The sequence below is a fragment of the Gastrolobium bilobum genome, unplaced genomic scaffold, assembly GCF_033153095.1.
Source record: "Gastrolobium bilobum isolate Gb01-03AN ecotype WA unplaced genomic scaffold, APGP_CSIRO_Gbil_v1 utg21165, whole genome shotgun sequence".
Taxonomy (NCBI): Eukaryota; Viridiplantae; Streptophyta; class Magnoliopsida; order Fabales; family Fabaceae; genus Gastrolobium; species Gastrolobium bilobum.
The window spans coordinates 143,850-163,489 of record NW_026897004.1 but is presented as its reverse complement, the minus strand read 5'-3'; the positions used below and the strand labels follow the sequence as shown (position 1 = coordinate 163,489).

Below are 19,640 nucleotides of genomic sequence, written 5' to 3'. Positions count from 1 at the left end.
TTATTGTTAAGTTGATGAGTATTATGTGAATGTTACTGATTATTGTTGTTTGATCATATAGGTTGCCACTCAGAAATTCAACAGAAGTGGATTAAGCTTGGAGCTTACGTTGAGGAGTATTGCTCTTGGATCAGAGGTAAACCCTTGGAACTTGAGTTTAGTCCCTTGTTTGCTCCACCACACCTAGTGGAAGGTTGTGGTTGTATTTTGTGTTATGTGACATTGTATTGAAATGTATGTTCATGAATTGTTACTTGTTGTGTGATTGTTGTGATCTCTGGCCAGTAGATGTGTGTTGGTTTGGACTTCCGCTGGAGATATCCTTTGAGGATTCCGGTTGGGTTGTTACCGTGGGTCCGACTCTGGGAGCGGTACCCAGATGATCCAAACGTTGGACTTCCGCTGGATAGGGCTCATGAGGAGTTCCAGTTGGGTTTTTCCATGGGGTCTTCTCATCCATGGGAGAGGCACCAGGAAGATTCTGGGAGTTATACGATGGGGTCCTTGAACGGAATCCTGATGTGGATGTTTTTGGATTTGTCCCTAGTTGTTTGTGATTTTGTATGTTATGCATTTTTACATGATGTTAATTGTTGCACTTTGAGTGAGCCATGGGGTGGAGTGATCCTCTAGTACCCTTGGTTTACTGAGATATATTTGTATATCTCACCCCACATTTGGGGACATCATTTCAGGCTATAGCGAGCATGGAGGAGTTGGATCATAATGAGCATACAGAGAGCATAGCATTTTGGGAGGATCACATAGGATGCACATACTAGCTTTGATTTTGTATCTTGGATTTAGAGTATGAAAATTGGATTATATAAGATTATAGTTGCCATGATTTGGCGTTCATACGTAATTCTAAGTCATTTGATCATGGTGTTGTATTTTGTATATATGAAATCGTATATGTCTCATGTTATTACATTTTGGATATTCGTGAGCATGGGACTTGTCCATGGCCACATATGTGTGTTTTGAGGCATTTGTAGTCTTATGTTGTAGATAGACCAATTGATAAGTAAAATGACTACGATATTGGGAATCAAGGTAATTTCCACTTGAATTATGCTTAAAGTTTAGTTGTTGTAAAGAATACTTTATGTAGGTTTATAGTTGATGGAATGGTTAATGACATAATGAATGTGTTGAGTTGTGAAGTGGTCCAATGAATATGGTGATGATAATTGATTAGGTACATAATGGAAGAGTTGGGAAATGTTGAAAATACAAACAGAGTGCTGCACGATTTTCGTCTCATAAATGATGTAATTGGACCTCTTAGCCTTCTTGGAAGTTATAGATCTTTCTTTTAGCTTTCCAAGGAGACCAAGTTTGCGTAAATAGGAGTAGTATAACTAAAGTTATGGATAAAATACAAAAGGAGGTCAAATTGTCCTGTTTTGGTGCTTGCTCCAGAACTGTGGCGCTCTTAGCGTAAAGTTCACGCTATGAGCGCCAACCATCAGGGGGAGGCCGTAGGATTGACGCTATGGGCGCCAGTCTCACGCTATGGGCGTCAACCTCCCTGCCTCCTGGGGCATTTTCACGCTATGAGCGTGGGGGTCTTGAGAATTTCAGCATTCATTTTCTTAGAAATTTCGTAACTTGGGCTACGGTACTCCAAACTGAGCGCGGTTTGAACCCACGCATAGCTAAAAACGAAACCTATAACATATTAATGAATGAGGAGCATTTGAGAGGTATCAAATTTGTTAGAGTCAATAAAAAGGCAAAGAAAATTAGTGTTAAACATGAATATAATAAGTTTTAAGCTTTGTTGGTTTACGGGAACCACTTAACATGTTTAAATGTAAGTTGCATGGTATTAAGCTAATGCATTCATAATTTCGCTATAAGTTTTGGGTTATGATCACAGTTATTTCAAAGGTACACTTGATCTTAAAAAGAAAAAGTTTTCCCGTATTTACAAATAAACGTTGTGATTGTAACTGGGCTTAATATCATATTTATTTATAACACATCGGTCCGGTAACGGGGTGTTACAGTTTGTCTGTCTCCGTATCTGTCTGTTTGTCAAACTATTAAAGCCTTGAAGGATGATGATCTGGGTTATGTCTTCTTGGGTGGATTGGTTGGTGATATGGAGTTGGAGATTTCTAGTATTCTGGTGGTTAATGAATTTGCAGATGTATTTCCTGATGAGATACCATAATTTCCACCTGAGAGGGAGATTGAGTTGTCGATTGACTTGTTTCCTGGTTCGGGGCCTATCTCTTTGGCTCCACATCGGATGTCGCCACTGGAGCTGGCTGAGTTAAGAAAGCATATTGAAGAATTATCTGCAAAGAATTTTATCAGGCTGAGTGTGTCTCCATGGAGAGCACCGGTAATATTTGTGAAAAAGAAGGACGGTAGCATAAGGTTGTGTACTGATTATCGACAGTTGAATAAAGTTACAATTAAGAACAGGTACCCATTGCCACGTATTGATGACTTGCTAGATCAGTTGAGAGGTGCCTGTGTATTTTCTAAGATTGATCTCCGGTCTAGATACCATTAGATCCGGATTAAGCCGGAGGATGTGCCTAAAACGGCGTTCCGATCCAGATATGGACACTTTGAGTATCAGGTGATTCCTTTTGGGCTTACTAATGCCCCTGTAGTGTTCATGGATTATATGAATCACATTTTTAAACCGTATTTGGATCAGTTTGTGATAGTGTTTATTGATGATATCCTGATTTATTCCAAAAGTAAAGAGGAGCATACTGAGCATCTGAGGACTGTATTGCAGGTGTTGAAAGATAAAAAGTTGTATGCTAAGCCATCTAAGTGTGAATTCTGGCTATCTGAGGTGCAATTTCTGGGTCACGTTCTTTCTGTGGAACTAATTCACTCTACAAAAAGAACATAGAGGTTCAACGATTTTGATGATAACAAACAAGCATGGAAATAAAGCTTCAAGGTGCAACCATAAAAAAGAAGTCTAAACAAGATCAAGAATTAAGCTTCAAGAGAAGTCTCTAAGTCCAAACTCAAAATAATATATAGGACTTAGGATTATTTGTAAATTGATTCCTTACGTGAATGAAGCTCAAAACACTTTCTGAAATACATGCATTAAATCATAGTTTGACATTCAAATACATTCCTAGCATGAAAATATAGTTTTCAATGTTCATAAAATATTTAAACAGTATTTGAAACTGACGTGAATCAAGAGAAAACCATTTTAGGGTGAAATCCAACCTTTCAACATGTTGGTAATCGATTACCCAACTATGGTAATCGATGACCCTTCATGGTAATGGATTACCCACTCAATGGTAATCAATTACATACTGTACAGAAGACAAAAATAACGGCTATAAAATGGATAGTTTGCAAAAATGAGTAGGAAAAAGGCCATGGGGGCCCTCTATAAATAGAGACTACTGTTCCCATTGATGGGACACACTTCTTGATCATTATTACTCATTAATTCTTATCCTATTTGCATTATTCTTGTCTTCTTGATCATAAATTCTCTTTGAGCTTTATTCTTGTGAAAGTGTCATATACCATTATTCTTCAACTTGTGTTATTTGTACTTTGAGAGTACTTAGCCATTATTAAACACCTTTCTTTGAATTCTTGAATAGTTAGGGGAGTGAACCTTACACACTTGAAAGGTCACTAAATTCCTAAGAAAATTTGGAGTGAAAAATTGTAAGGCATCAAGAGCCCGAAGTCTTGAAAAGTTGTAGTGGTTTGTCAAGCACCCTCAAGCTTGATAGTTAGTGAAAAGAATTGATCGAGCGGCTTCAGTCTGGACGTAGGTCACGGTGGTGGTGACCGAACCAGGATACATCTAGTTTGTAATTTCTCTAACCTTAATCTCTTTATTTAAGTATTGAAATTGCATTTTAGATTGTCTTTATATACTCGCTTGCTTACTTTGTTATTCACTACGCTTGCTCTTACACTTAGATTTTTCCTTATTAAATCACTTTATTGAAGAAATAGTCTTTAAAATATCAAAGGAGGTACTTTGCGAAAAGATTTTGTAAAACTCAATTCACCCTCCTCTCGAGTATTGAAGCCACTTGTCCAACAAGTGGTATCAGAGCTTGAACTCTTGTGTAAAGAGCTTAACCGCTTCAAGAGAAGGGATGGCTTCTTTGAACCATGATATGCCCCTTGAGGGATCTTCTAGTACTAGACCTCCATTTTTCAATGGCGTCGATTATTCTTATTGGAAGAGTCGAATGAAAATATTTCTTCAATATAATGATTTAAGAGTATGGAATGTAGTTGAAAAAGGGTATACACCACCTACTATAAAAAATGCGAAAGATGAAGATGTTCCTAAAGATATAGATAATTACACCGAAGATGAAATTAAGAAAGAAAATTGGAATGCTAGAGCTCAAAACTTGATCATAAATGCCTTAGGTCATGATGAATACTCTCGTGTTTCAAATTGTAAGAATGCTAAGGAAATATGGGATATTCTTCAAATAACCCATGAAGGAACTAGTGATGTTAAATTTACAAAATTAAATGCACTCACTAGAGAATTTGAAATGTTTGAGATTCATGAAAATGAAAGTATTCAAAGTATGCAAAAAAGGTTCACACACCTTGTCACTCATCTAAATGCTTTAGATAAATCTTTTACTAACCTTGAGTTAATTGCTAAGGTGATGAGAAGTGTGCACAATAGGGAATGGCAACCCAAGTTGACGGCTATTACAGAATCAAAAGATTTGAAAACCATGGATCTTGCAACCTTGTTCGGCAAGCCCCAAGAGTATGAAATGGAACTAACTAGAATAACCTTGAAGGAACAAGCCGTCGAGAAAAGTAAGGGAATTGCCTTGAAAGCATCAACACCAAGCAAAGAGAAGGATGAGGAAAAAGAAGATGGAGATTCCGCAAATGGTCTTGATGAAGATGAGATGAGTCTCTTCGTAAATAAGTATGGAAAATTCTTTAAGAATAATTTTTCAAAGAAATCCGCATTTCCTCCTAGAAAAAGATCTAAAGATGAAGGTGTTAGTATATGGATGTCCTAGAGACAATCTTTTGATTAGATTAGGACATATGTGGACCTTTTATATTGTCGCAAATAAATAAAAGCACTTTTTATCCTGTTTCATATTTTGTCTCAATATTATTGTTAATATTTTATATGAGTAACTGGATAAACCCCTTGGAATAAAATAGGTATCTCTTGAGTATCAGTGATGAGATCACGATCATGAGGATTCCAGGATACTGAACGTTTATTCCTAATTTTATGTTCCTAGTCTAGAGACACTGAGAATGGGGATCAGTGATCTCGGGTAAGACTAGCACGACTTATCTACTTGTATACAGATACAAGGTAAAGACCTCATGTGCTACAGATATGGAGATGTCTTAGCTAAAGTCGTGGGTGGATCTATAAGGGTATAGCTCGCACTGAACAAACCCACAAAAGAGACTCTATGAGGAAATCTCACAGATAGTGTCATTGGAGTAGTCTCTTTATATCTGGGTATGTCTTTCCTTAGACTAGAAGTTATTACCTATACTATGTTCTAGAAGGCACACTTTGACTGTATACCCCACCTGCCTGAAACATGGAGACTCATAGGTACACTGTTGGGCTTGTCCTGAAAGAGCACAGGGCTAGGGTGATAAGCTGAAGGAATTCGTCAAATCTCTGTGAGAGATTAGGTTATCTGTAAACTGGAGAAATCGGGATGACATTTACAGGGACTCGGGAATCTATGCATAGTAAAAGAGATCATGAGATGATATGCCTTTAGAGTCAGTAAATTGAAGATTCCTTATTTCGAACAAAGCTTACCCTAAACCGCAAGGGTTGATACGTTTCCTTACCCTAGGTTTATTGGGAAGGTAACCGAGACGAAAGGAAATATATACGGCAACCAAATATGTGTAATAGGATGATCAAGTCATTAATCTAACTAGCTCTGGGGCAATAAAACATTGCTAGTGCTCTGTGTTGTCATTAGATGAGTTGTGGGCTTGTTGGGCCCAAGCCCATTTATGTCAGTGGCTATGTTGGGCCTAATGGGTCACACACTAACACCTTATTGTCAAGATGATATAGCATTAAAGGTATTGGGCCTATAATGATTGTTAGCCCAAGAAGAAGTTTGGAAGCCCTCCTAAGAGGGAGAGGGCGCATGGTATAGTTAATGGGCTTGGATGGTCCAAGACATTATTAATTAATTTAATTAGTTAAATTAATTATCAAATATTTAAATTTTGAATTTTGAATTTTGAATTTGAATTTGAATTTTGAATTTGAATTTGAATTTTGAAATTTGAATTTTGAATTTGAATTTTGAAATTCGAATTTTGAATTTGAAATTTGAAATTTGAAATTTGAAATTTGAATTTTGAATTTTGAATTTGAATTTTGAAATTTGAATTTTGAATTTAGAGTTTAAATTTAGAATTTGAATTTTGAATTTAAATATTTGAACGTTTGAATTTAAATGATTAAATTCGAATTTAAATTGGCTATGAAAAATTGTTTCATAACAAAAGGTAAGATAAGATCTTGATTGGAACAAATCCCTAGTATCAAGAGGAGATCTTTGATCTCATTCAAGGCTGATTTGGGGCGCCATTATGGGTTGTGATGAGTGTCATCTTGTCAACCAGATAAGCTCAAATCTGATTTGATTTGATGAGAGAATAAGTGAGTGAGTTGATTCAAATATGAATGCAACTACTCAACGTATCTGGACAGTTTCTTGGGCTGAATGGGGCGCACATATGGCTAGTCATATGATGGCCATTAAGTCAGAATATTTGATTAGGTTAAGACCTAATCTCATGAGGATGAAAAGGAAGGTTGTTTAGAATTTTGAATTAAAACAACTCCACCTTTTTCTCCCTTGATTGTGCGCCACTTTAAGGCAGATTTTTTGAGAAAAAAATATGAATTTACCTCCCTTGATTGTGCGCCACTTTAAGTCAGATTTTTGGAGAAAAATATGAATTTATAAAAAAGCTCTTTCTCTTATCCTCTTGAGCGCTAACTTTGGTGGAGTTCTTCCTTAGGTTTTTCAGAAAAATACCTAGCCAATTCTCCTGTATTCCATGCACCACTTTTGTGATATTTTACGCTGAAAATATCACTCTTCTAAACACATTCACCTAGCCTCCTTCTTCACCTATTGAGCGCATAGCAAGCCTCTTTGTGGTGGTTAATTGGTGGCTTTCAAGAAAGTGTTCATGCATCTTGACGTGGGTGGTGTGGATCAACGTTAGAGGGTTTGAACCCTTCAAACCTGACACTGACCTCCTTGGTGGTTTAGAATCACAAACAAAGGTAACATCATGTTGTCTTAAAGTAAGAGTATTTATTGCATGTGTGTTTCCGCAAGAAAAATTTTTGTTTTTTCTTCTCATATACTTCGGCCTTCAAGGCCAGTTACTTTCAGAAAGATCCTCACAACTCACTATCACTTGCTATGAATGTGGAAAAACCGGTCACTACAAATCGGATTGTCCAAATATTCAAAAGAAAGACAAATATGAAAAGAAGCAAGGCAAGGATAGAAGGAACTTCAAGAAGGCTTATCTTGCTTGGGATGACGAATCTAGTTCTTCCGATGATGACTCCAAGGAAGAAGCAAACTATGCTTCATGCAAGATGGGAGACCACCGGAGAAATCAAGCAAAGGAAATCAACATATATGTCTCATGGCAAATGAGGACAAAAATGAATCCGAAACTGAGGTAAACTCATCTTGCTCTACTATTTCCCCTTCATATGATGAGTTATCTAACATGTTTGAAGAAATGCATAATGAAACACTAAAACATGTTAAAACTCTTAGAGCATCAAGAAAAACTATTAGTTCTTTGGAAAAACAAATTGCGTCTTTAGAAAAGAAAGTGAAAGATTTGAAAGATGAAAATGAAACTCTCAAATTACTTGATGCTAGCACTAGTTGTATCAAATTTCTATCTTCAAATGATCATGCATCTTCATCATCATGTACTTCATGTAAAGATCTAAATAATGAAATTGATGATTTAAATGAAATTCTAAGCAAATTCACATGTGGAAGAGATAACTTAAATGTGTTGCTTGGCAAACAAAGATGCATGTTCAACAAATCCGGCTTAGGCTTTGACACTAGCACAGAAGAAAAATCATATAAAAACTTTTTCATTTCTCCATCCTACATGACAAGTAGCCCATTCATTAAATGTTTTCATTGTGGTGGAAAAGGTCATAGTGCGTCCACATGTAAAGTTAGAAAGAATGATATTATTGGGCAAAAGAAAGTGTGGGTTCCTAAGGGAACTAAGCCCAAGAGTAATGCACAAGGACCCAACAAGGTTTGGGTACCAAAGATTAAATCTTGACTTTGTAATGTAGGTTTGCTTGAAGGCTAAAAGCTCCAAGTGGTACTTGGATAGTGGTTGCTCAAGTCACATGACAGGAGATGTAACTAAGTTCCAATCATTCACAAAGAAAGAACATGGACACGTTTCCTATGGAGATAACAACAAAGGAAAGATTCTCGGTATTGGAAAAGTTGGTAATTCCTCCTCCGTTTCTATAGAAAATGTTTTACTTGTTGAGGGCCTTACACATAACTTGCTTAGCATTAGTCAATTATGTGATAAAAATTATAAAATTATTTTTGACTCAACCTTTTGTAAAATTGAAAGTCTAATTGATGGGCAAGTTAAGTTTCTTGGTCATAGAGTGGATAACATTTATATGATAGACTTAGATGGTATGCCTTCAAATGACGATAAATGTTTGATTAGTAAGGAAGATGACTCTTGGTTATGGCATAGAAGAATAGCACACATTGACATGGGTCAATTAAGCAAATTAATTTCCTTAGACCTAGTGATTGGGTTACCAAAGCTCAAATTTGAAAAAGATAAAGTTTGTGATGCTTGTCAAATGGGAAAACAAGTAAAGGTTTCTTTTAAATCAAAAAACATTGTTCCTACCACAAAGCCTTTACAACTTTTGCATATGGATCTTTTTGGACCAAGTAGAACCATGAGCTTTGGTGGCAATTACTATGCATTGGTTATTGTGGATGATTATTCTCGCTATACTTTGACTTTATTTCTTACATATAAAAGTGATGCTTTTAAATCATTCAAGAGACTAGCCAAGTTTATTCAAAATGAACAATCTTCAAATATTATTTCAATTAGAACCGATCATGGTGGAGAATTTGAAAATCAAGATTTTGAAACCTTTTGTGAAGAAAATGGCATTGAACATAATTTTTCCGCCCCTAGGACTCCACAACAAAATGGAGTTGTAGAAAGGAAAAATCGTGTCTTGGAAGAACTTGCTAGAACCATGTTAAATGAAAATGATCTTCCAAAATATTTTTGGGCGGAAGCCGTTGGCACCGCGTGTTATGTTATGAACCGTTCTTTAATTAGACTTATTTTGAAGAAAACTCCCTATGAACTTTACAAAGGAAGAAAACCCAATATTTCATATTTTCATGTCTTTGGTTGCAAATGTTTTATTTTAAACAATGGAAAAGAAAACCTTGGCAAATTTGACTCTAAAGCCGATGAAGGCATATTTCTAGGCTATTCACTCATAAGTAGAGCTTATAGAGTCTATAATAAAAGAACAATGGTCATTGAAGAGTCTATTCATGTTGTATTTGATGAGACTAACAATGCCTTGCCTAGAAAGGAACCTTGTGATGATTGTTGGGTGGTTTGCTGATGGTGGAAAAATATAAGTTCTGATAGGGGACGTTCCTCTATTCTTGCAGACAAGTGCGCAAGTGTACGCATCAAGTAATAAAGGGAGTATTAATGCCCAAATTATCGTTCCTACGAGGATAAAGTGCTAATTACTGTTTTATCACTGTTTATAAAGAGTGAAAATGAGAAGAAAAGTTAGTAAATGAACTGTCTGGTCAAACGTTCCCTACTGTCTTGACAACGTTCCTCAAGAACAGTAGGTTCAATCTGATGGCAAACAGTTGCTCGCTGCGTTATGTATGTGATCCTTCCTGTTTAGAAGAAGGTAAGATAACAATCATTGGAGTTTTATAAGTACTAAATAAAATAAAAACTACTAAAACAGAAATGACTATAATCAAGAGACAACAGGGTGGTGGTTAAAACAATTTAACAGAAGGAACAAATTCACTGCTTCACTTTTAAAGGGGCTGCTTTCTCTGCTCAAGACTTAGCACCTTTTGGCTTTGTTCCAGTTTCTTTGCCTGCCAACTCTGATTCCTCAGCTCATGGTCTAGATGGCTCACAAGTTTCCATATTCCTACGGCTCCCTTGACTCCAACAGGTACTTAGTTCAGAACCTTAAAATGGACGAGTTGGCCCCTTATTCTTAAGGTGACCAGTAGCGTATTTTCCATGACATCTACCTTCCCCCAATGGCTAAGCTGTCTGAAATCCCTTCCTTACGGAAGTTCCTTTCTCAGTATGTTCCCAATTTCCGTTGGCGTACAATGAATATAGCTTACTTAGCCAAAGAAATACAAAAAGCTTCGGTCAAGAGTTTTGAAAACAGTTCTTTAAGAGTTTCACATTTTACCCGTTCCACAGATAGTTCAGCTCATGGCTGATAGTTTAAACATTAATTATTCTCAACTGAGATCACATAGACCCGAGATTCAGTCAAGAGATAACGATTGGAACGAAGAGAAAAACACTTATATTAATTTAAAAGACATTTTACAAAAAGAAACATAAAATGGAGAAAGATGGGTATTTGCTTGTGAGGAGTCTTGATGGTTGTTTACAGAGAAGAGAAGAGGGGTTGTCACTTAACTACAGTTACAACTTAAAATTAAACTAAGCTACTAACTACTACTAAGTGATCTCTTCCTTTCGCATTGCAAACCCTCCAGGATTCGATGATGTTTTTGTGTGAGGGTGGTCCTATTTATAGCTGGAAGAGGAGTGGCAAGACTGTAATTCCTTTGGAGCTAGTTGCTTGAATGAGGGGACGGGGCTGTGGCAGCAGAGTGTGAAGCTTGCGTGAATTGCTAAATGGAACAGGATTTGGTGATGATTAGCCGTTGTTTGCAGACCTTCCCATGTTTTGCTTCTATTTTCAGCCAATGAGAACTCTTGATTCTCTGCTCTTCACGTTTCCAGCTGCTCAGTTGGTGCACCGCCTTGCTTTATATAAGTCTTTAGCTCTACGTTACCTGCAAAGTGTACAGAAACATTAAATGAATGGAGCAGGTGCATTAAATGCGTCTCAGTCCGTTCCCCTTTTAATATATTTTAAAGGAATACGTTACCATCTGTTCCCCCACTGTGTTTTTGTCACAAATGTGTAAAACAAGTGATTTTCATGCTGAAGTTGCTCATCAGATGAGGGAACGTATGGTATTTTGCCATCAAAATGGGCTTAGATGGGAACGAATTTACGTCCCATCACAAGTACCCCCTAATTTGCTCATCAATCATCTTGAGGATATTGGTGAACCTTGGGTTAATCTCACCAACACTCCATCTTATCTCGCAAGGACATCTAGCAGCACAACAACTATATCCACATTCTCCTTCTCTTCATCAACTTTCATCTATCTCAACCGTGTGTGGTTAGGCCCAACCTAGTTGGTGTTGGACTGATCAATTATGAAGATGAATGTTCTCATTGTTTCATACTATATATATCCTTGATAAATCTTCTATAGAAAGATATGACTGATACAATTTAAATGAAGCTAATATACTTTGTTAAATATCGCTAGATCTAATAAAAATTACGGTCAAGATTTATTCAAATGTTAAAAGTTAAAAGTTAAAAGTTCGTATTTGTAAAAATACTATAAAATTTAAGATACTTTATACTCTTTTTTATATAATTTAAATTTTTTTCCCTCTACCTCTTAAATCTTATGTCAAGAACATTAATGGTCGTTACAAAATTTTCTTTTGAATGTGATTATTTTGTTGCGTTTTAATGTATTCTTTTCCATTATTTTTATGGTTTTCTAGTGACACATTGATTATGTCATATGTGTATTTTCTTTTTACTTTTATTGCCACAGCGACAACTCAAACTTGTAATAAGAAAATCATCTATGATAAAAAAGGATACAGTCAAGGAAACATTTTGAAATCTTAGGAGGAGAAATCTTCCTTGGCTTACTCTTTCTCTTCTTAAAATCCTTTTAATAAATATTAAGTCACTTTTACTTTCTGTCTTTACTTCTCATTCAAAAGAAGAAACTGAAATACATTTTTTTTTCTTAATTGTAGGCCAAAATCAAAATGGTGTAGTTGTTATTAGGATTACATTAAAGCTAAGATATCAAAACTAACATACAACTACAACCAAGAATCACTGGAGTCAAATGCTTTTGTATGTAGACTCCATTAATCAGCTAGGTAATCTTGTGCAGGATCTTGATATGTGTGTTTCTATCAGATTATGTTCAGGTAATTGTTTATTAAGTTTTTAAAATTAGTACAAAAACATCATCTTAATAAAAAATTTTGCTTTAAAAATTATTGCCTTTATAGTAAAAACCCAAGTTCATTTTATTACTTATGTTATTTGTCTAAGACAATTTTAATTAGAGCATTATAGGTATAAAAATAACTTCTCTTATGTTATTTTTTTTTCCTTGAGTTTTTGCAGGAAAATTGTTTTTTAATCATGCTACATTTTATAATCTCATGGGTTATATAAAAGAAGGTAAAAGGTTTCTCAGTAATTCCTCCAATCATTTTTTAACTATGTGCTAAGGGTAGTATATAATTATAATATTAAAGTTGAACCTGCAACATGAGATAGAAGGGACCTATTAAAGGATGTAAAAAAAATTTCTTGGAAATTGCCCTTATAACACCTCACAATTTTAAATTAAGTATTAAAATATTAAATGAGTAATTAAGTGAAGGATTAATGAAAATCCTAAAGATTAGGCCAAAATACGAAGAAAGGGCAAAACGGTAAATAGCCAACACGCAACCCTAGGAAGACGAAAATTGAGTAGAAGGTCTCAGATGGTAAAAATAACCTTGGAAATGGATTCAGAACGAAAAATTGAGTGGTTAGGCAAGTTTCAGAAAATTCAATGAATAGTGTTTTTACCGGGTCAAAATACCGCGGTACGATTGCACCGTAAAATGTGCTGATTGAGTTTTGAGCTCTAGGTTGTAAATATGAGTTATAAATGGTCCATAGAACTAGGAAATATGATTTCTGATAATATTTGATGGAATTAAGTTAGTTTGGGGAAGCGTGCCAACGGCGCGCGCAACAGCTTAAAAAAATGTTTTCTCCGAACGACCAGAAAACTCCGGATTCATCTGATCAAGTATAATTAAAGGACAATAGTTAATATTAAAAATTAGAGTTTCTAAATAGGTTGTGAATTCACAGACGTTTAGTGAAAGTTCGGACGAGTTTTAGATCGCGTGAGGTGGCGTGGGACCCACCCCACTTAAACTTCACTTAAGCCACATCATCCCTTCACTATTCATCATCATCTCTTTTTTCCTTCTGCCTTGAAACCGCGCAAGACAGCCCCCACCATAGCCATTCCTCCAAAATTTTGTTTTCTCCCTAAACCACTCATTTCTCCACCAAATCCAACAAAAGTTGTGTTGAAATTTGTTGGAAAAGACCTTCTAAACACATTGGTAGCACTCTTAAGCTTTGAAACTGTCTCTTTGGTGAGACCTAGGCCAAAGGCAGTTTCAAATTTGTGAGAAAGATTGATGTTCATGGAGTCATTTGGCCTTCCATTGCTTGCATAAGTCTTGGAGGAGTATCAAGCCTTGGTTGTGAGTAGATTTCTACATCATTTACATGGTTTATTTGTAGATTATAGTTATGAACCCTAAACCTTGAATTGTTGATGTGTGATGTTAGAGAGCTCAATTGGAAAAAGTTTGTACATGGATGTGTCTTAGAATAATGTGTATTAGCTATAAATGCAATGAAAATTTTAGGTGAAAAATATGTTTTTGTAACTTAGAATATTTTGAGGTGTCATGACTTGAATTTCAAAAATGTGTTAGGATTTTAGTGTTGAGTTGTTGGATGATTATATGTTGATATAATGGTATTGTGTGAAGTGTGGAAGGGTTGAAAATTGAATGAAATCTCTTGGAATTACTTAGGCTACAATTCGGCCATTTAGAGAAGTGTAGGGAATTGAGGTTGTTTGCATTGCTTAGATCATGTTTCAAGTGTTAAATGGTATTTATATGGGTTGTGTGATGGTTGGAAAGTGAAAGAATCAATGAAAAATAATTGAGGATGTAAAATGTCATAAAAGATCCTAGAGCGAATTATTAACTAAAACGACGCTTAAAAGACGTAAAATGGGAAAACGGCACTTGGTATGGCCTCTTGGTAACCTAAGGATGTATAATAAAATGAGAAAGAAAATTTAGAAAAATAATTTTTGAAAAATGCCTAAGAAGGCCGAACCTATAAGGTATAGGAGGGAAATTTGACGTTTTTTGCGTTTTGATAGAATTGCCGTGTACTGACGATTCGTACATGGTTATTGTAGGTTGTCGTACGCCGATTTGAACTCCGAACCGTGAGTCGGTGGATTGCCCTTGGTCCAGGACCAAGTGGATTGAGGTAAGTGGTTGGATCAATGCATCTATAATTATAAATTGGCATGTGTTGTATGAGTTTTAAGTAATTGGGAATTTTCTCTGTGTAGGCATTTTGTGGAATAACAAGTTTGGTAAATAAGCTGCTGTGGAGCTAAGTGGAGGAACATATTGAGGTAACCTCTTGGTACTGGGGCTTGTTCCCCTTGTGTGTTCCACCACACCCGTTGAGGGTGATGGTAGGAAATGTATATGAGTAGTGTAGAACAGCATGAGCATGCATGTAGTATTTATGAGGGTACTTATGTACCGAGTCTCTGGCCAGTAGACAGTGTAGCCTTCGGGCATTTTCGGACTTCCACTGGATAGGTCTCCGAGAGGGAGTTCCAGTTGACTTAGGGTCGTGGTGTGTGATCCGGATAGGAGCACACTAGGAAGTCTCGGGTGTATGCGGATGGGAGGGGTACCTTGGTTGGATGTTCTAGGAATACGCCTTGGATGATACCCATAGGCTTATATATGCCGAGGACGTTGTTTGGTATTGGTAGCTACCATTCCAGCTTCGTCGTATTTTATATCCTGATATTCCCCAGTTTCTCTAAATCCCTTGCTTTATCCCGTTTTTTAAGATGTTGTTTTATATTATTTATATGCATCAAAGTGAGCCATTGGTCGGAGTTTTCTCCAGAACCTCTGGGTTACTGAGATATATTCGTATATCTCACCCCGTTTTGGGAACTTTATTTCAGGAGGTAGCAATGGCACCGGAGCGGCACGCAAGAAGCCCGTAGGTTGAGTCATTGGAGGATTAGCACCTTTTTGCATTTTGATGGCCACTTGGCCTAGGCTAGACTTAGGGCATGAACATCATATGTATGTAGGATGAGTTTCATAGTCATATTTGTTCATGTCGTTTTGCCTAAGTCTAGTAGTTTATGTCATTTAAGCTTATGTTTCAATTTGTAAGTTAAAGTTGTAATATTTGTAAGTTGTAATATTTGTATGAGATGTTGTAAGTATACATGGATATTGATGTAATATGATGGAAGGGTTTTAGGCCTATTTTAGGATTATGATTATATGCTTATGTTGAGAAATTGCATGTAAATGGACTTTGGTGATTGAAATAAGTTAAGGAATTATAAAGTGAGCCATATAGTATGTATTGTGTAATAACTATAAACTGAGTTGGGTTGTAAGTGCCCCAAGGCGTTGTTGGTCCTTGTGTGTGCCACCCATTGGTTATTAGGTACATTTGATGTGTTAGAAGCATTTGCAAATTTGGGAGATTTTAGGAAAAACAAAGGAAACTCTGACGAATTTTTTGTAGAATTGGCAGAATTTAGGTGAACTTCGGGAGAGCATATCTCTCTCCACAAAGGTCCGATAGGGAAGTTCCATACGCCATTCTGAAGCTTGAGATGTACCCTACATTTTGTCAAAATCTGTGAATATTCTGGGTTGTACGCAGCCCTGTAGAAGCCTGTAAACACGGACTGTCCAGAACACTCATATGCAGGGGATGTTTCTGGCAGTTTTTGGGAATTTTATTCCCGCTTCGTTTCTCAGTAAAATTAAGCGTTTGATATATAAACTTGAAGGTTGAGGTGTCTAGTTTGTGGTGTAAATATTTGAGAGCAATTGGATGAGTGACTTTTCTGCAGTAATTCATGGAGTGAGGGATGTTCAGAGCTGTTTTGGGGTTGGTTGGCAGTTTTGCTTGTTCAACTTCAAACGGCGATAACCGGAGAAAACGAGCTCCAAATAAAGCGTGCGATAGCTTCCTAGAAAGATAATTAAGTAAGAAAAAAAGGTAGCTAGAAAGGAAGGTCTGGTTTTGTGCGGTGAGTCTGCAGAAAAATAATTACCGAGCCATGTTCGGATAGGTAGAAAACATAAGATTGAGAAATTGGCTAAGTAGGTTTATGGGAACCCCTTAGTGTATAGTATTGAGTAAAATGAGATATAAAATAGTTTAAACAAGTATTCCGCAAGAGTTACAGTTATGGTCACAACTTTTATTTATTACGCTTTTTACGGTTTTAAATGATCGCGTAATAAACGGAAAAAGTTTACTCGCATTTTTATAAATGAATTATTGTGATTGTAACTGCGCTTAATATGATAATTAATTTTAACAATACCGGTGTACAACGGGCTGTTACAACCCTCAATTTTTTTCTATTTTAAAAACTCTTGGAAACTGCCCATTGGGCGTTTGGTAGAGGAGAAATTTTTTTTATCCGGGAATCTCGATTTTCAGAAATATGATGAAAACATTCAGTTTACGATAATATCTAAAAATTAAAAATTTAGAAAAATTCAGTTTCCCGGAAATCCTACAAAATACCTTGTACCAAACAATCCCATGAATCTAGATGCAAAAGCAGAGGAATATAAAACAGAGACATGCATGAAGAATTTTCCTTAAAATAAAAAGAAAGGAAAAGCAATAATATTATTATAAAAAAGCAGAAAAGAAAAAACCAGATGAAAGAAACAAGAGTTCTTTTTTCTTCTTAGCCAAAACTGCGAAGAAGGGAACAATGCAAAAAGAGAGAAAGAGGTTCTACATAGGATAACAAATAATCACAAGAATTGATATTTTTCAATACAGAGGAAACGATGGAAAACATGTACGTATAAACTTACCCATATAATAAAACAAGGCCATGCGCCAATGAGCATTTATGCAGAGCACCGTTATGAACCCCAAGAGTATTGTTATATAGGATGCACAAAAACTCCAATAGAATGCTTCCATGTCTATTGTTATTTCCTTTCCTCCCGTGTTGTTGGATTCTGATGATGGTGGAGTTGCAACGCCTTCACACTTCTGCTTTAGTAGTGGTCCACAGAGACCAAGATTACCTCTGTAGTTGTCCTCATCAAAGTCTTCAAACTGTCCTGTACTTGGTGGTGTTCCAGATAGATTATTGTATGACACATTGAAGATTGATAAAAAGTACAACTGTGTTAATTGAGAAGGTATCTCACCACTCAAGTTGTTGTATGACAAGTCAAGGCTCTCTATTTGGGTAAGATTGGAAAAAGTGTTTGGAATAGAACCTGACAAATAATTATGGGATAGATTCAAGGCATGAATTTGTTGCAAGTTTCCAATTTGAGAAGGGATGATCCCAGTTAGCATATTGCATGATAAATCCAATCCAGTCATGTTCTCTAGGATTTTGCCTCCATAAGAGTAGTAGTTTCTCTTTGTTCTAAATTCCACAGTTGATGCTATTACATCATCATATGATGGCATCTCAGTAGTAGGCATATACAGTGACACATTTACATCAAGGAAGGTTCTGGAATATAACAAGTCTGGCTCTACAGGTGTAAACATTGACCATTTGATTTGAAATATAGGGCCATAATTATAGTTTTCTACCATTCCAAAAGACAAATTATTGAAGCAAGATGGTATTGAGCCATTGATCTTGTTGCGTGAGAGATCCATAATGGTGATATCTTTTAATTGACATGATTGGATTGGGATATGGCCATGAAAATTGTTCCCTCCTAATAAAAGCACTCTTAGATTTGACAGCTTATCCATCCAATAAGGAATACTCCCAGAAAAGTTATTATCTCTCAAGTCCAAAGTTATTAGCTCTGATCCTTCAGACAATGTGAAAGGTATAGAACCTGAGAAAGTATTCTTTTGCAAATACAAGTATCTCATGGTTGAAAGATTCATACCTGAGATTGACCCTAATAATCTATTTTGTGAAAGATCTAACATATAAAGGCCTGTCAGGTTGGAAAACTCAAATGGGATCTCACCTTCTAATTGATTTTCTGCCATAAGAAGGATAATGAGTGATGAAAACTTCTCAATTGAAGTGGGAATTTCACCTGTGATTGAATTGTTGGATATGTCTAGTATGGCCAATCCTTCACTGTTTAAATTTTCCAATACTTCTTTGAGAGTGCCATTGAGGTTGTTATTGTTGAGGAACAACTCATACAAATTAGAAAATTTAGGAATGTTCCCTTGGAGAAAGTTATTTGAAAGCTTCAAGCTTTGCAAGTTAGTCCAATTTGTGGCTAGTTGTTCAGGTAACCCACCTGAGAAGAAATTGTCAGACAAATCCAACATTGTAAGTTGTTGCAATTTACCAATTGATGCAGGTATATTTCCTTCAAAGTTGTTCATGGACAGATTCAAAATCCATATCCCGGGAAGAATAGTACCAATATCTTTTGGTAGCAAACCATTGATTTTGTTGTTTGATATATCTAGGAAACTCAGGTTTTGTCTGATGGAGGATAGTTGAAAGTTCCCCACAAATGAGTTACTCATCAAATAGAAAAATTGAAGTCTTGTGTTATTTTGTATCAACCAACTTGGGAATGCTCCAACTAATTTGTTGTGGGAGAGATCCATATATTGCAAGTCTTTCTGATGTAGAAGAAAACTGGGAATGATGCTTCCTTTATCCCTGTTCAAGTTGCAGTTTTGAAGGATGAGGGATTTTAATTGAAATGTTGGAACCCATTGTGTGTTTTCGGTTTCAACTTGTGCACTTGGGCTTAGAGAATTAATATATAGAACCTTAAAGTTGGAATGGTTAGCCAAAGTGCTCAATAAAAATGGTCCTTGTAGGTAATTGTCAAGGAGAGACAAGTACACAAGAGATGTGAAATTGCTAGTGAATGATGGAAAATTGCCACTGAACAAATTTTGAGAGAGATCAAGGACTTGGAGGTTCCTTAATATGCTGAGACACCTTGGAATTGGACCGCTAAACTCGTTGTTGCTAAGACCCAGATCTACAAGATCCTTCATTTTGCAAAGTCCTGTCATAATAATATATATTGGTCACATTTTGCATTGTAAATCCTTATTTGAAAAGAGTCCTTCTTGAGATATATAGTCTCACATTGGTTGTATGAGCAACTAATGTGGAGTTTATAAGGTCTTGGATACTCTCACCCTTTGAGCTAGCTTTTGGGGTGGTGTATCCCAAGGTTCTTAACATGGTATCAGACCTTGAGTGACAGTGACTACAAGGTCACAAGTTCGATCCTCACTGCCTCCCACTTTCAAGTGGAATTAAAATAAAAGCACAAAAAGGTAAATAAAAAAT

General features: G+C 36.2%; 1 protein-coding gene across 1 annotated transcript; it reads right to left on the bottom strand.

Annotated features, from left to right (window-relative positions):
• Nucleotides 1-17,149: 17,149 nt before the first annotated feature.
• On the bottom strand, nucleotides 17,150-19,357 carry LOC133303308 (receptor-like protein 13). Its single transcript, XM_061503201.1, has 2 exons — nucleotides 18,883-19,357; nucleotides 17,150-18,807 (listed from the first exon to the last, which is right to left on the bottom strand). The coding sequence occupies exons 1-2, from the start codon at nucleotides 19,355-19,357 to the stop codon at nucleotides 17,150-17,152; spliced, it is 2,133 nt and encodes a 710-aa protein (XP_061359185.1).
• Nucleotides 19,358-19,640: the final 283 nt, after the last annotated feature.

Excerpts from the sequence above, each read along its gene's own strand:
- LOC133303308 (XM_061503201.1), bottom strand. The coding sequence starts at position 19,357 with ATGACAGGACTTTGCAAAATGAAGGATCTTGTAGATCTGGGTCTTAGC. Across the intron at positions 18,808-18,882 it reads CCCAAGTTGGTTGATACAAA|AAAACCTGAGTTTCCTAGAT; the intron begins ATAACACAAGAC and ends CCTCCATCAGAC.